Source organism: Miscanthus floridulus, chromosome 10 (assembly GCF_019320115.1).
Source record: "Miscanthus floridulus cultivar M001 chromosome 10, ASM1932011v1, whole genome shotgun sequence".
NCBI classification, from domain to species: domain Eukaryota; kingdom Viridiplantae; phylum Streptophyta; class Magnoliopsida; order Poales; family Poaceae; genus Miscanthus; species Miscanthus floridulus.
Genome location: NC_089589.1, coordinates 55078874 through 55096137, shown reverse-complemented (window position 1 = coordinate 55096137; position 17264 = coordinate 55078874). Strand labels below are relative to the sequence as shown.

At 45.9% G+C, this 17264-nt stretch overlaps 1 protein-coding gene and 1 pseudogene across 1 annotated transcript; both read left to right on the top strand.

Annotated features, from left to right (window-relative positions):
- Positions 1-1132: 1132 nt before the first annotated feature.
- LOC136485299 (protein ACCELERATED CELL DEATH 6-like) lies at positions 1133-8790 on the top strand. Its single transcript, XM_066482210.1, has 5 exons — positions 1133-1697; positions 3797-4302; positions 4416-4971; positions 7473-8011; positions 8191-8790. Exons 1-5 carry the CDS (start codon positions 1133-1135, stop codon positions 8788-8790), a joined length of 2766 nt encoding a protein of 921 aa, XP_066338307.1.
- Positions 8791-10992: 2202 nt separating this feature from the next.
- LOC136488672 (ankyrin repeat-containing protein NPR4-like) overlaps positions 10993-17264 on the top strand; it is a 61783-nt pseudogene continuing 55511 nt past the window's right edge.

Genomic DNA, 17264 nt, shown 5'->3' with positions numbered 1-17264 from the left:
GTCTGCATTAGCGTGGCCAAGTTGAAAGCATGTACATCTCTGAAACCCAACCCTCCTTCTTTCTTAGACATAATCATCTTCTCCCAGCTGAGCCAATGGATGTTATGATTGCCCTCTCACTGGTTCCCGCAGATCATGCTGCTTAATTATTTTGTCACAAAGGCCTTTGGCCAGTTCAGAAGGTACTTGAAGCCATAGAATACGATGCAAAACGTAAGCACCAGGAAACGCCAGTCTAATATAAATAAAGGCTAAATACAAAAGTGTAGAAATTAAGGTTGCTGAAACGTGGTTAGCGGCATTTTACAGCTTTGTCGCACTTTATATATTTTTTTCTTATTGACGAAATCATGTATGGACGGATGTGTGTGCTTTATGGCTAAACTGGCGCACATGAAGCACACTACCTGACTACCCACGCTACTACCATTCAGACGCCGTGTGTGTTAGCTGTCGACGTACGCATCGCCCATTTAAGCTACTGCGGTCGGCATGTAAACACACTGCTCCAACGGCTGGCCAGCCCTTGGATTCCTAGTTTGCTACGGCTACTACTCCCGGCACCCGACTTTGTGTGCGAGGTATGGGCTCTTTCATTCTTCCGTGTTCATGCATCTGACTCTTAGTTGCGTCTTTCAGTTATGTGTCCGATAATAAATTCTTATATGTATATCAATTACCACTCTCCTCCAGACGTGGATCGGAAAGCATCGTTTCAAACGCCGGTAACGACGTCAAGGCTGCATTCGTCGTACGTCTTCTTTCTCAATGGGGTCCATCATTAAAAACAAAGTATCCGCAGCATCTTCATGTCTTTCGTTAAAAACAAGTATCGGCAACGTCTTCGTGTCTTTTGCATTGTTACATGGTGGTGTTTAGTTCGGAGCTACAAATTTTTAACAGCTACAAAATTAGCACTTGTGGATTCAAACACCATAACTAATAGTCCAGCTAGTAAAAAAAAATTATGAAGTAGCTTCCTCAAGCTAAGTACTACGAACTATCAAGGTAGAGGATCTAAATGGACATACATTTAGTTGAAACCTTATCTTGAGCTATGTGTTAAAAATCGTTATAATCATAGCTTGCAGCAACCACTTCGTCAGCCACTGAGTCATCAGGAGCAGCTGCAATGGATAGGCGTCTCCTAGAAGCAGCAGCAACTGGAGACGCAGCAATGCAGGACCTGGCTTCACATGAGCCAGCAGTGCTTGTTGGAACCACGCCACAGGGGAACACCTGCCTCCACATCGCCTCCATCCATGGCCACCAGGGGTTCTGCGAGCATGTCCTGACGACATTCAACCAGTATCTTCCTCTACTCAACACCATCAATGCCGATGGCGAGACGCCGCTGCTCACCGCCGTGGCTAGGGGCCGTGCCACTTTAGCTTCTGTTTTACTTAGGTTCTGCCGTGAACAGCCGAGCGAGACGATCCGGAGGCAAGACAGGCGCGGATTCAACGCACTGCACCATGCCATCTGCAGCGGACACAGGAAGCTCGCACTCGAGTTGATAGAAGCAGAGCCTGCCCTGGCAGATGCTGTGAACAATTGTAACGAGTCACCCATGTACACCGCGGTGATGAGAAATTATGGGGACGTCTTGGAGAAACTATTGAAGATTCCTCATGCAGCTCATGGGGGAGCCCATGGGTGCAATGCTCTGCATGCTGCTGTGACAAGTGGTAATGCAGGTGAGACCAATGCATACAGCTAACTGGAATAAATTTTTTTTGACATGGAACAGGAGGGGCGCACCCCTACTGGTAATTTATTAATTTTTTTTAAAAGTAAGTACAGGTAGGAATAGGTAGGAATACAGGGGGTTCAAGAGACAAAGAAATAAATGAAAAAGATGAGCCACACTAAAAAGCTTAAACATGATTGTTTAACCATAATTCGATCACAAGAAAGTAGCTTCTTTTTGGGCGTATCAGAAGTAGCGCAAATTCATACTTGAAGGCCCTTTTTGCCTCCTGAATTGAAGGCTGTTTGTTGTTGAAGATGAGCCCATTCCTTGCTTGCCAGATCGTCCAGCACATCAAAATGATGATTTCTGTGAAGAAAGGGACTTGGAGTTGCCTTCTGAAATTTTCTAGACTCTGGAAGATGTCTAGGTGTTGGCTAACCTGCATTCCAAGCGAGTTCCAGCAGGTTGAGGCAAATGGGAATCTATTAGTAGATGGAATAGGGATTCCGCTGTCGAAGAACTACACAGGACACAACTGTAGTCCTCCAGTTCCATGTTTTTTCTCTTGAGAAGTTCTCTCGTGCATTGGGACCTTGTTGCTCCACAAATCTGTCCATAAATAGCAGGACTTTGCATTGTTGATATTTACCATTGCCAGCCCTTTGAATTTGTCTAATAGTTTTAGAATGTCTCTCCACCAAAAATATCCTTTCTTGGCCAGTGATGGTAGACTGCCAACCTCATAATAGCTCTCCCATACTAGTGAGACCCATGGTATATCTTCTCTGTTAAAGAATTCCATCAGATGTTTTAGGAGTAGTGCCTCATTTTGGGTTTTGAGGTCTATCACTCCCAGTCCCCCTTCCTTCTTTGACTTACAAACATTTGTTCAGGCAGCTTTTGGTTTCTATCTTGAATTAAGGTCAGCCCCCCTCCATAGACACAGTTTCTGAATTTATCTATTTGAGCAATCACTGTGCTATGAATTGCAAAGGTGCTCATACAAAAAGTAGGAAAAGCTGAGAAAACTGAGTTAGTTAATTCTAGCCTTCCTGCTTGGTTGAGGAAAGTTGATGTGGCAGCTAGTCTTCTCTCACATCTGCTGACCAGTGGGGAAAAATCAATGACCTTGGGCTTTGTTAATCCCAATGGCAATCCCAAATATGTGAAAGGTAGTTTGCCTTTTTCACAGTTGAAAGTTCTTGCAAGGTGCTCAAGCCTGTTCTCCTGAATATTGATGGGCACCATGACTGACTTGCTGTAGTTGATTTTTAATCCTGTTTATTCACCAAAAGAGTGTAATAATGCTTTCAAGGTTAAGAGTTGTTTGCTGCAGGCTTCCATGATTATCAAAGTGTCGTCCGCATATTGGATTATTGGGAAATCTGTAGAGCACCTTAGAGGTATAGGTAGCTGTAGTAAGTTTAGGTGCTTAGCTTTGTTCAAAATTGATTGCAAAAGATCTGCTATGAGCACAAAAAGTAGAGGTGAGAGTGGATCTCCTTGTCTGACTCCCCTTTTGCAGTGTAAGACCTTGCCTGGCATTCCATTTAATAACACACAAGAAGTCCCAGTGTTCAGAATTTCATTGATCCAATTATTCCATTTTTCCCCCAAAGCCTTTGGCCCTAAGAACTTGGATGATGACTTGATGTTCCACTTTATCAAATGCCTTTTCAAAGTCCAACTTTAAAATAACTAGTTCTTTCCTGGATTTATGACATAAGTGCAGATATTCCGGGGCCCAGGCTAGGCAGTCCTGAATATTCCTGGTCTTGATGAATCCATAATGATTTTTGTGTTGTGTTTTGCCTAATTATTTTCTGCAATCTGTTGGCTAACACTTTGGTGATAAGCTTGAAGGAGGTGTTGAGAAGAGAGATTGGTCTGTAATCTGCAGCTGTGGATGGACCATCTTTTTTGGGGATGAGTGTTATATGAGAGGTGTTTACGCTTCTCAGGCAGATCTCTTCTTCAAAGAAGGCTTCAATCAGAACTGGAATAATTAGGATTGTGAAATTTGTTACTTTCTTCACAGAAACATCATATCTAATAACTATCGTCAGCTTTGATCACCTGTTTCTTGCCTTGATTTGCTTTCAGTTATGGCTAAAAGGGTTATGGAGGCACGTCCATGGCTAGCCAGACAAGAAAATGAAGATGAGCGTACACCGATGTACCTGGCTGCAAAGGAGAACAAGATTGACATACTTACAGTATTGTTGGAACATGACCCGTCTTTGTGTCATTTAATCTCCACAGATGGCTCCTCTCTTCTTTGTATCGCAGCAACTAAGGGCAATGTTGGTGTTGCTCAAGAGCTTCTCAGACATTGTCCTGATCCTCCCTACTGCAACGCAACCGGCTCGACATGTCTTCACATAGCTGTATCATCTGGTCGGTCAAATTTTGTGAGGTTTGTCATGAGGTCACCACAACTTCAGCATCTTATTAACCTGCCCAACGAAAGAGGAGAAACTGCTCTGCAACTGGCAGAGAGAATCATGCAAGAAGGTGACGGAGGAGAAAGACGACAAACTATGATGAGCATGATCGCTGTTTTACAGTTCCACCTTTATTTAAGTATCCATGCAGAGCCTTTCACGTCGGTACGTATGATTTATCCGTTATATATCATGCCAAGTTGATAAAACGTGTCAGTTTGTGTAATATCGCCTATACGTCCTCCTGAAAGCAGAGAGAATCATGCAAGAAGTTGAAGGAGATGGACCGACTCCTGGAAGCAGCAGTATCTGGTTATCTCCCAGGAATCAGGCACCTGGATGCGCATGGCGTGCTGCTTGCAACCACTCCTCGGGGGAACACATGCCTCCACATCGCCACCATCCATGGCCACGAGAGGTTCTGCATGGAGGTCCAGGCTCTGAAGCCGTCACTCCTCGCCACCGTCAACTCGGACGGCGAGACCCCTCTGCTCACCGCCGTGGCGAGCGGCCATGTCACTCTAGCTTCTCGTTTGCTCGAGTGGTGCCATAATAACCTGCTGAGCCAGGCAATCCTGGTGCAAGACAATCGAGGGAACAATGCACTGCACCATGCCATCCGAAGCGGCTACAGGCAACTTGCTCTGGACCTGGTAGCAGCCGAGCCTGCTTTGTCCAAAGCTGTGAACCAATACGGCGAGTCACCCATGTTCATCGCGGTGATGAGAAATTACAGGGATGTCTTCGAGAGTCTGTGTGTGATTCCTGATTCTGCTCATGGGGGAGTCAATGGCGAGAATGCTCTTCATGCTGCCGTGAGAAATGGCAATTCAGGTGACACCTGCCAAGTACTATACCTCTTTCCTTCTTTTTTTCGAGAAACTAAAATCTATGTGTAAAGGCGGCGACGTACTATTATTCTTTAGGGTTTTGGTCCGTGCCATATGACTCAGCCAAGCCAAAATTTTCTGGGCAATAAAAATGTTGTTTGGATTTTGTGGCCAAGCCAATCTATGAGAGAGAAGATTGCCTTTTTTACTATCCTTCCTAAACATTGTTAAAATTGTTTCAATCAAAATATGTCAAATATGAATCTTATTTTGTGACAAAACCATGAGGAATATTATGATGAAAACCGTTTGAAAATCAGATACATGATTTAAGAGGTATTTTGATTTAAAGTTTGGTTGACCAAGAAATATAGGTCTAGGTGCACCCAATTCCCCTATTGCCACCTCACCTCACTTCTTCTTGGTGTTGAATAATTGATCTTAGACATAACAGGATCTTACATAGACTAAATATTATTACTAACATAACTTAGTTAAAAAAAAACCGGTATTAGATACTAACCAGAGTCTATAGATGCCAACTATACTTCTTTACTTGAAGTAGTGTTCATGTAGATGATGTAGGTCCTTAGTTTTTCTCAAATTGGGGCTTTCCTCTAGATTGTGAAGAATATGGAGTAGATTTGCAGCAGCAGTAGCTGTATATGGCATTCTTAGCCATTCAACAACTAATAGATTGATCTATCACTACTAAAAAAATGATATTAGGGGACAGGCTCTCTGACCAGAGGCAGATATATTTAGGGGCCGCCTCTGTAAATGGTCGCATGGCCTCTAGAAAAATACCCTCCTCCGGAAATCATTTACAAAGGAGGATGTCCTAAGGTAACCGCCGGTGACCTTAGGATGCCTGTCTCTGTAAATCAATTTTTAGAGACGGACATTGAAAGTGCCCGTTTCTGAAAATTGATTTTTCAAAGACAGGATCTTAAGATGTCTGTATCTAAATAGTTACACCTAAAAAAATTTATAACTTTTCCATATGGACATGGATGAAAACAAACTTTATATCAAAATTGTAGGTCTCGACGTAATCTGCAACATTATTGTTGACAAGTTTTTTATTTAAAACTATTTAGAATCCCAAAATATTATTTTAAGTTTATGGATTTTGAAATTTAAAATTTAAAATTTTCAAACAACCTTGAACGTTGATTGGTCTATACCAAAGTTTTATTTCTTAATACAGTTTACAATTTTGTAGTTGAAAATATTTTTCATTTGAGATCGTTGAGAGTCTATATTTTCTAAGTTTATAAATTTTGAAATTCAAAATTTAGAATTTCTGAACGACTTTAAATGTTCATATAGTCAATACCAAAGTTGTAGTAGCTGACCTGACCTACATGTTTATAGTTGATAATTTTTTTATTTGAATTTGTTTAGTGTGTCATATATATATTTTAAATTCACATATTTTAAGATTCACATTTCTGATTTTTTTTCAAACAATCTCGGATGGAGACACATCCTATACTAAAGTTGTAGTGCTTAACAAGATTTAACACTTCCATGTTAAACTTTTTTCATTTGAGTTTATTTAGTAGTCAAAATATTCAATACAAAATTTATGAAATATTAAAAAAAAAGAATCTTGTGTATGTGTACTCACAGGTGAGTCTGTGATGTAGTTGTAGTACGTTGTTAGTGCTAAGTGGTAGGTCGCGAGTTCAAGTCTTGAGTAACCCCGAATATTTTGTTTTTTTATTGTAGTATGGTGTATTTGACGATAAAATTGACGTAGGGAACGTGTAGAGGTATCACCCCTTTATTTATAGTGCTCCGGGAGGGGCATCACTGTGTAGTGCGGGCCATGCAGATCGGAGAAACTATAGTAGATTTATATATTGCCACCAATCATGACAAAAAGGTTATTTTAACAAAATATGCACTATTTATTAGTTGGACCAAACATTATGTGCCAAAGTAATATGCGTTAGCTTGGAGATCTCAATTCAACCCTTCGTAGCCGACAAAGTCAAACGTGGCCGAGCAAAATGCATGATGGCCCGTGCAACGTCCTCCTCATTACTGTAGCCGGGGCATGTCAATTATATTGGCCACGAACCTAAGCAAATGGGTGCCAAAATTTTTTGGACTTGTCAGTTAAGGGCCTGTTTGATACATCAGCTAAACTTTAGTTGGCTAAATTTAGCTGTTAGGCATCCAAACAGCCCAACTAAAAGACCAACTAAAGTTTAGCTGGGTTTAGCTATTTTATCCCAGCTAAATCCAGCTAAAATTTAACTGAGTCTATTAGCTGGAGTATCAAACACCCCAACTAAAGTTTAGCTGAGAAACTTTTAGCTAGCTAAAGTTTTACTTTAGCTAGCTAAGCTTTAGTTGGGTGCATCCAAACATACCTTAAATATAGCTTGGGCCGAAAACAGATACAAAGCAAATGTGCCTTTCAATATATTACCACTCCATCACACATGTCGTCATTAGATGGATAATGACCGTCTTTACTTTCATAATTTGCAGATATCGCTGAAAGGATTATGCAGACACGTCCTGCGCTCGCAGCAACAGAAGACAATAGTATAACAACGGCCACTCCACTGCACCTGGCTGTACTTTGGGACAAGATTGACGTGCTAAGAGTACTGTTGAAACATGATCGGTCTTTAGGGTATGTATTCTCCTCACAGGGTACCCCTCTTCTTGTTTCTGCTGCACATAGAGGCCATGTCGGTGTTGCCCGAAAGCTTCTTCAACATTGTCCAGATGCGCCCTTTACTACAAGACATCGCTCCTGGACATGTCTGCACCAAGCTGTATCGAAAGGACAGATGGAGTTCGTAGATTTTGTCCTGGGTTTGCCACAATTTGGTAGACTCATTAACATGCGAGATGAACACGGCCATACTGCTCTGCACCTCGCAGTCCGAGAGTGCAATCCCAAGATGGTGGCTGCTTTACTGCTTCACCCAAACATAGACGTCACAGTGCTTAACAACGGGGGAATCTCAGCAATCTGGAAATTAGATGGTGCAGCCGACAATTCCAAGACATTAAACTGGGTTCGTACTCGTATGTTTTTCTAATGATTAGTATGTAGTACTACTTTAATTACTCCACAAAAAATCATTAGTTATGCCAATCTTCTGCACACGCGCGCGTCGATCGATCTTCCTTACCTGAAACATCTGATTTAGACTATCATCGTTACCAAGCTCCTTTTGCATCTTTCTATGTGCAGAATGAAGTTTCCATGCTTATGTTGAATGCTGATCCTCAAGCCGCAACAAATATTTATAACCTCCGCAGGCAAGCCCATGCTGAAGTGACAAAAAGAACAAGGAAGGATATCAAGTCACTGACTCAAACATACACAGGCAACACTTCCCTAGTAGCGATCCTCATTGCAACAATCACTTTTGCTGCTGCTTTCACTTTGCCTGGAGGATATAGCACTGATCCTGGAAACGAGGGGCTTCCTATCATGGCAAGGAAGTTCGCATTTAAGGCATTCTTGGTCTCTGACACCTTGGCAATGTGGTCCTCACTTGCTGTTGCCTTCATATGCGTCATAGCAAGGTGGGAGGATCTTGAGTTCTTGCTTTACTACAGGTCTTTTACAAAGAAGCTCATGTGGTTTGCTTACATGGCAACCACCACAGCATTCGCTACTGGTTTATACACTGTTCTGGCTCCTCGACTCCCATGGCTGGCTATTGCGATCTGCATTCTCACATCTTTGCTGCCCATTCTTACTAAGCTTCTTGGTGAATGGCCCGTATTGAGACTGAGATTTCGGTTGGGTCGGACATTCAATTCGGAGCTCCTTGATATGGTCTAGCTAGCTTCATCGCCTTCAGTTATTGCTTCCATCTTTTTTATGTTGAAAACATAAGGAAACAACATATTTTTGTTGCAAGGTTTGCAGAATAGCACTATTGTTTGGGTAAATTGGAATCCCTGTAATAAAACCAGAATTATGTACTTTGAACACATAATATTTCAGCCTGCAGAGATGAGTGGTAGTATTTTATTTGCATGTTGGACATGCTAATTTGTTGATGAGAAATACATTAGGGCCTACAGTGTTTGCCATCATACTTCATATTTTTCAAAGATAACTGTTAGCAACCAGACAGTAAACAGAAGTGCTAGCCTTTTAGGGAAGAAATATACTTTAATCAAAATGGTGCATATCTCCATCTGCAGGGATAAATATTAATCTTTCCGGGATGGACACGTGTTCCATAATCTTGCGGTAGCTTGGCAGCTCTCCCAGAGTGGAACACAGAAATGAAAACAGAGGTCTGCTGCAGGTTGCAGCGTCATCTGGATGTTTGAAAGCAGCACCTAAAAAAAAAGAAGAAATATATGCCAATTATGTACGTACTCCCTCCAACCCAAAATAAACGTCGCTACGTTATTCGTATCGGTCAAACTTTCTTAAATTGGACTAGATTTGTAAAATATGGTTCGACATGTCTTCGTAAAGCTGTATATATCGTCTGGTCAGCCAAGGACTCTAGCTCAACCGGTTAGAGAACTCCAGCGGCACCCTCCAGGTCCTGTGTTCGTCTCCTCGTGCACTACTACACAAACTTTACTGGAGGCGGGCATTTTCGGTTTTCCGCGGCGGGCAAAGCCGTCCGCCGCGGCCTAGAGGCCACAGTAAATCGTGGCTTAACCGCGGCGGGCGGCCTTGCCCGCCGCGGTTAATCGATTTACCGCGGCGGGCGGTGTAACGTGCCCGCCGCGGTAAATATACTTTTACCACGGCGGGCACGTTAGGATGTCCGCTGCGGTTAATCATTTAAAAAAAACAAAAAAAAACTAGGAGCCCGCCGGTGAGCCCGTTCTCGAGCCCACCGGCGACGGATACGGGCTTCCCACGGCCACCACCACCTCGCCAGTCGCTCGCAGGGGACCACACCGACGCCTCCTCGCGGATCCTGCCGCGCCGTGGTGGAGGGAGGCCGCCGCGCCGACGCATCCTCGCCCGCCGTGGTGGAGGTCCCAGCGTCGTGGCCGTGGTGGAGATCCACCGCCGGATCCGGTCGCTCCACCGCCAGATCCACGGAGGAGGAGGGTGCAGCCACCAGATCCGTGGGGGAGGAGGTCGCCGCTGCCGGATCCATGGAGGAAGAGGTCGCCGTCGCCGGATCTGGAGAGAGGAAGAGGGAGGAGTGAGGGAGATGGAGAGAGGAAGAGGGAGATGGAGAGGAAGAGGGAGATGAACTCACTGGATTTGAAACCCTAGCCCCGCGCCGTCGTCGTTCATGGAGGATCCGTGGGGGAGGAGGAGGGCGCAGCCGTCGCCGTCGTCCCGCACGCGTCGCTGTAGGGGGCGGCGCTATGGAGGAGAGCTGCGCCGCGCGCCGCTGCCTACATCGAGGGACAGTAGAGGGAGGCAGAGGGAGAGTGGGGGAGGCAGAGGGAGAGTGGGGGAGGCGGGGAGCTGAGAGAGAGAGAGAGAGAGTGGGGGAGGCGGCGACGATGGTGCGAGGGCCTCGGTTTATATTGGAGATGGCTATACATTTTCCGCGACGGGCATCTTAAGACGTCCGCCACGATAAATCAATTTACCGTGGCGGACGTCTTAAGATGTCCGCCACGAAAAATAGGGTACCGTGGTGGGCAAAAAAGCCCGCCGTGGTAAATAAAAAATGCCCGCCTAGGTAAACCGTGGCATTTATCGTGACGGGTAAAAATAGGTGCCCGCCTCGGTGGCCTCCGGGGGGGTGTCGCGCAAAATCATTTGTGTAGTAGTGGTGGGAGCGAATTTCAGGCTGGGGATAAAAGCAAATCTCCTCGTCTGCCCCATGTCCAAAGCCATGTTAAAAGTCCGGCCCAGTCTCACATGGGCTACGGACCGCTGGTATGGGTGGAGCGGAGGTTCGGGGGTTTTCTTATGTGTGTGAGAAGTCTTCTCTATCGCATATTGACCGGGGGCGTCTTACCCACGCGGGTCAAGTTTATATCGTCTGGTCATATGGAGTTTGTACAGTATGTCCTGGAGTCTCCACAGCTTCAGCATCTCGTTAACATGGCAGATAACAGTGGTGAAACTGCTCCGCGTCTCGCAGAGAGAAAGGGCAAGACGGAATTGGTGGATGAACTAAAGAAGCACAAAGACATTGATGTAACATTGAGTTAAAAGTGCCGGCAAACACGCCAAGCCTATAGTCTTGGTATTACGTACGTTTTATCCGTGTATATGTTTTATTATCAATCAAAATCCATATATATGTCTTGTATAATTAATATCTGCTCATCTGCTGTACGTCCTTGATCAGGGGATGGATCCCGGCATGTAGGACGCAGCCACATCTGGTAATGTCACAAAAATGATGCGACTGAATCAGGATATTCCGGGCGTGCTGCTCAGAAGGACGCCACAGGGGAACACCTGCCTCCACATCGCGTCAATCCATGGCCACCAGGGGTTCTGCACGAAGGCCCAGGCTCTGGAGCCGTCGCTCCTCGCAGCAGTCAAATCGGAAGGGGAGACGCCTCTGCTCGCCGCCGTGGAAAGCGGCAGTGCTTCGGTAGCTTCTGTTCTTCTCAGGTGCTGCCGTGATCAGCAGCTGAGCGAGACGGTCCTGAAGCAAGACAAGCGTGGATGCAACGCGCTGCACCATGCCACCCGCAGTGGATATAGGAAGCTACTCGCTAGTGCTGGAGCTGATAGAAGCAGGGCCCGCTCTGTCTCAGGCTGAACCAGGATATTCCGGGCGTGCTGCTCAGGGGAACACCTGCCTCCACATCGCGTCAATCCATGGCCACCAGGGGTTCTGCACGGAGGCCCAGGCTCTGGAGCCGTCGCTCCTCGTAGCAGTCAACTCGGAAGGGGAGACGCCTCTGCTCGCCGCCGTGGAAAGCGGCAGTGTTTCGGTAGCTTCTGTTCTTCTCTGGTGCTGCCGTGATCAGCAGCTGAGCAAGACGGTCCTGAAGCAAGACAAGCGTGGATGCCCACCCGCCGTGGATATAGGAAGCTAGTGCTGGAGCTGATAGAAGCAGAGCCCGCTCTGTCGCAGGCTGTGAACCGGTACGGCGAGTCACCCATGTTCGTCACGGTGATGAGGAATTAGGAGGAAACTGCTGGAGATTCCTGATTCTGCTCAGTGCTCACGGAGGAGCCTACGGCTACAATGCTCTGCATGCTGCCGTGAGAAACGTTAACTCTGCCGAGCATCTGGTACAGTATAATACTCCCTCCATTGAAAATCATAAGTTATTCCAATTTTCTTGGAGAGTCGTAGCATTTCAAGTTTGCTGACACGGAGAGAGTACTACTCTCTACTCTGATAACACTGATATATTGTAATTGCCGTCGTTACATTTCTATAGCCGTTCACCGTATTAATTTACTACTGCTTTACTTGTATGTAGTCATTGCTGAAAGAATTATGATGAAACGTCCTGGGCTGGCAAGACAAGTAGACAAGAAAAAAAAACACTCCAATAGAGCTGGCTGTAAGTTGGAACAAGACTGAGGTGCTAAAAGTATTGCTGAAACACGACCGGTCTTTAGGGTACTCAGGTGAAGCCAAAAACGTTGAACCTCTTCTCTTTAAAGCCGCATACATATACATATGAAGGCCATGTGGATGTTGCTAGTGAGCTTCTGGAACATTGTCCAGATGCTCCCTACCACCAAACAAATGGCTACACTTGTCTGCACCACGCTGTACGGTCGAACGGACAGAGTTCGTAAAATTTGTGCTGGACTCGCCGCTGCTTCATAGCCTCGTTAACATCAGGTTCCTTAAAGACTACTCCCTCCGTCCCGGAATGAACGTAAGTATGGGATTCACGTCGGTTAAATTTGCTAAAATTTGATTAAGTTTATAGTGATTAGTATTAATATTTATGTTTCAAACAAGATTTATTATGAAAACATATTTAATCATTAATCTATTAGTACTTATTTTGTATTATAAATGTTAGTAATTTTTTATATAAATTTTAATAAAAATTAAAATGGTTTAACTCCTGAGAATTGCATTTTTTTAAGGAGGCAGTACCGTGAATTCCTCGCACCAGAGCATTTCACGGGGCCGCGGACATCCTCGCACGCGTCGACGCATGGCAGGCTCTCAGCCAGACATCGCGTGGGTTCGTAGAGGAACAATCGCTGGCTGGTGGACCTTCTCCTGCACGACCCCACGCAGGCAGCGACGGTGAGCAGGCGAAGGTTGGAAGCGTGGCGGACCCGAGAATTTTATTCATTGAACTTCTACTCCCTTCGCGTCCGTGGATCGAAATCCATTTTGCTTTTCGTCTCTGCCTCCCTTCTCCTGTTCCCCATCGGCGGCCAGATCTATGGCAGCGCGGAGGCGAGCGGCAACTACTGCGACGTGGGGTGGATCTGGGCGGTGCCGCGGAGACGAGGGCTGTTGCAGCGGCAGCCCCCTCTACGTGCCGCTACTCGCCCCGGAGCTCTTGGCTTCACAGCTCCTACTCTTCGTAAGGCTACCTGCGATGGTTTCCCAGGGCAAGATGCGAGCTGTTGTGTCAGCTCCATGGATTCTCAGCACCAGCTCGCGCTTCTACGCCATCGTCCGCCTCATCTGTGAAAGCCCCTGGCCGACTCCTGGGCTGGGTGAGCTGTTGCAATGCAGCCCTCCTTTATTCGAAAAAAAAACCAAAAAAATGCAGCCCTCCTCTGATTTTAGCAGCTATGATGTATTGATCTTTCATCGCCCCGTTTGTCCTGTGTTGGGACACAGATGTCTTGGTCGTGAAGGCAAGCCCCTCCTTCCCTTTGCCAAACGACTACTCTCTCGGTCCCGTAATAATCGCACGTCTGGAATACGAAGCTGTAAATTAGTGCTGCTAACCGTCCCATAATAATCGCACGTCTGGAATACGAAGCTGTAAATTAGTGCTGCTAAAAAATTACGTTTTTGCCCCTATACTGGTACGAGGTGACATGAATGCAGAAGCTGCAACGCTATTGTGTGAGGGGACAAGGACAGACGACTAGTGCTGCAGTGCAAAAACGAGTGGATGAGAGTACCCGCACTCCGTCAGTTCCCTCCGTTGGTCCCACGCTGTTCCATAAACTTTTGTCTTCTACTGCTACAGACATTGGACTTCACGCCTATGTGATCGATTAAATTGGGAAAAAATTTGAACTCCAGACGTCCATTTAATCTGGGATAGAGGGAGTAATAGTTAATCTGGAATGTGGACTGTTGTGTTTTTCTTTGTGCAGGTGCCTTCGGCGGTGCCCCCGGTCTAGGCAAAGGCACAGGGCCTGTGAAGACACCTCCAGCGAAGACTCAGAGCATACCGCAAGATGGGGGTCTCATACGGACTTCGCTCACAACAGCACGACCACGCGAAGGCCCAGTGGAAACGAAGGCACTGCAGCGAAGGCCGAACCAGGCTCTCAGAGGAAGCTCATTCTGCACGCCTGTTGGTCCTCCAGCGGGCTTCAAGCGAGGCCAATGGAGTAAAGGCGGTTAGGAAGGAGAAGGCTAAAGATACTCCAGAAGGTCTCTAGTTGTACAGGAATATCCCTAGGATATGCCGTGTCGGTTACAACGTATAAATGTAAAAGGACTTTACTTTGTACAGTGACCTATAAAAGGGGAGAGCAACCCCATGTAAAGAGAGAGTCCAACAAATGAATAAAACCCTAATTGTGTCACATGAGGTATCGTCTTGTTTGAGTTAGCCTTCGCCCCCCACCTTCATCGGTGAAGGCCCCCAAGTACTTTGCCTGTTGGGACACTTCTCCCAACATTGGCTCCCACCGTGCTAGGCCAAGTGCAAACCTACAATGGCAGGAAAAAGAATGACCTTCGCCCGCACCCAGAGGGGGGAGGAAGCCCCTATGTGGGGAAGACCCAGGCGTAACACTCCAAGCACTTTTGCCAGCCCACAACCTCAAGAAGGTGCGGAGGCCAAAGAAGAAGAGGTGGCTGCGGCAGATCAGCCAACAACCGAAGGAGGGCAGCCAGCGTAGCCAGCCCAAAACCGAACACTAGAACATACACTGCAGCAGTTGCATGCCCAACTTCAGTAGGCTCAGCAGGAAAGAGACAGGTTAGCTGCAGCCTACGCTGATAACCAAAGGGCCGCACTAATGTCTCAGCAAGCAACAAAAGTAAGGCAACAGTTGGTAATCTTGCAAGCTAAAATCAAAAGCTTACTACCAAACCCTCCGTCTTCGCACAACTCTAACTAGCCTCTGCTAGTTCTGCAAAACCAAGGCAGCCAGCTGTCAACCTCTCAACTTCATCGAATCTTCGGCACATCTAGTAGCCTTGTACCACCTCCAAGATCCATTGACAATAGGTCCCCGCTATCCGAAGGCTTACAGAGCTCTCCTTGGCCATCAACATACAAGGCAATTTCCTTGCCAAAGTTCAATGGCCAAATAGACCCCCGTCAATTCATCATGAGCTTCGAAGCTGCAATAGCCTTAGCTGGCGGAAATGACATCGTCCCAGCAAAGTCTTTTGTCATCGCAGCCGAAGATGATGCCCTCGCATGGTATTCTATGCTGAAACCAAAGTTTGTATACTCTTGGGAAAACCTCCGTGACAAAATCATGGCCAACTTCAAAGGGTTCTCAAGTAAATCTTTAACGGCCTCTGATCTCTCCAATGCAAGCAGCAGCAAGGGGAATCTCTCAAGGAATACTACCAAAAATTTGTTCATCTCAAAGCCAGAGCTCCCAATGTACCCGAAGACGTACCAATTGAAGCAGCAATCAAAGGCCTCCGCATCGGAGCCTTCGCAGGCCATCTTGCCAGAGAAAAACCATCGAAAATCAAAGAATTGTACAGTGAGTTCAAAAAATACTGCAGATCCGACAGTGACCTTCGTAGAAGACTGGAAGAGCAGGGTCAGTACAAGCAAACTTAGGGCCAAAGCAAAACCCCAAGGGATAACAAAAATCACAATCAGCCACAGCGAAGGCAAGACTAGCAAGTCCTTAACATAAATCAAGAAAGCAACCAGCAACAGCAAGAAAAAGACCAAAGCAACAAGCCTTACGACCAACAAGATACCAGAAGAAACAACCAAGGCAAAAATTGGAACAGGAATCAAAACCAAAAGCCCCGAAGGCAGTACTTCTTCTTCCATGGGGAGAACAAGGGGCACATCACTAGAGATTGTCTAGATGCCAAAGAAACACAAGAAAGAATCAAGAACAAGGAAAACACATAGCCTTCACAGCATCAACCAACAAGGGAAGTCAACCATACCTCCGCGGTGGCTTGGTAGCAGCAGCCATATTGCCCCATGCATACAAGCTTGAATTCTACCTAGATACACCCATCCACCTTTGCAGCAACATACTACCCTAGCTTCCTGCCCGCATGGCGACCTACTACCCAGCAACCCTCTCAACAAGGGCAGTGCAGTAATCACCGAGCGGAGGCCAATCTGACCTATGTAAATCTTAGGCCTCCGCACATCACTTACATTGAGACATGCCAACCTATGCAAGTTCCAAATAGATAGCTTGAAGCCCTACCCCCACCTCCGCAGACAGCACAAATGCCCCACCCCAAAAAACAAACCCCTTTCAGAGAACCAACTCAATCCACATACACTCTACCCACCATTGGCATGATACTTACAATTGCTGGAGGCTCATCACTAGAATTCCAAACAAAGAAACAGAAAAAGGATCACTTTAGACTTGTCAACAATGTAGCAGTACAAGGCCCGATCCACTACATAGATTGGTCGAAGACACCCTTGACCTTCTCCGAGCAAGACCTCAACCTAGGGAGCTACCCTCACACAGATGTGTTGGTAATCAAGGCAAATATTGTAGCTTGGGAAGTCAATAGGATATTGGTTGATTCAGGGAGTTCAGCAAATATTATCTTTATCAATGCCTTCGATCAAATGAAACAAAGCAAAAACCAACTGTAGCCTTTAGATTCTCCATTGGTCGATTTTGGAGGTAAGAGAATTGAAGCTTTGGGGAAAATTTCTCTGCCTGTTTCTTTTGGAGACCAACAGAATGGAAGAATAGAGTACGTGACCTTCAATGTCATCGACCTTCACTACCCATCAATATAATCTTTGGCAGAGGCTTTGCAAACAAGTTCAATGTCGTCATCAACATGGGATATCTTTGTATGAAAATGCTAGCTCTTCACGGTGTCATCACTGTACATGGCCGTCAGAAAGAAGCAAGAAAAATAGAAAGAGTAGTCCACAAGTCTCAAAGGAACATAAACTTTGTTCAAATAGCTAGCAGTAGCGCCCCGAAGCCTCCGGACATGCCTAAAGGGAAGACAGACCTCAAAGAACAAGAAGAAACAAAGACGGTCCCACTCGAAG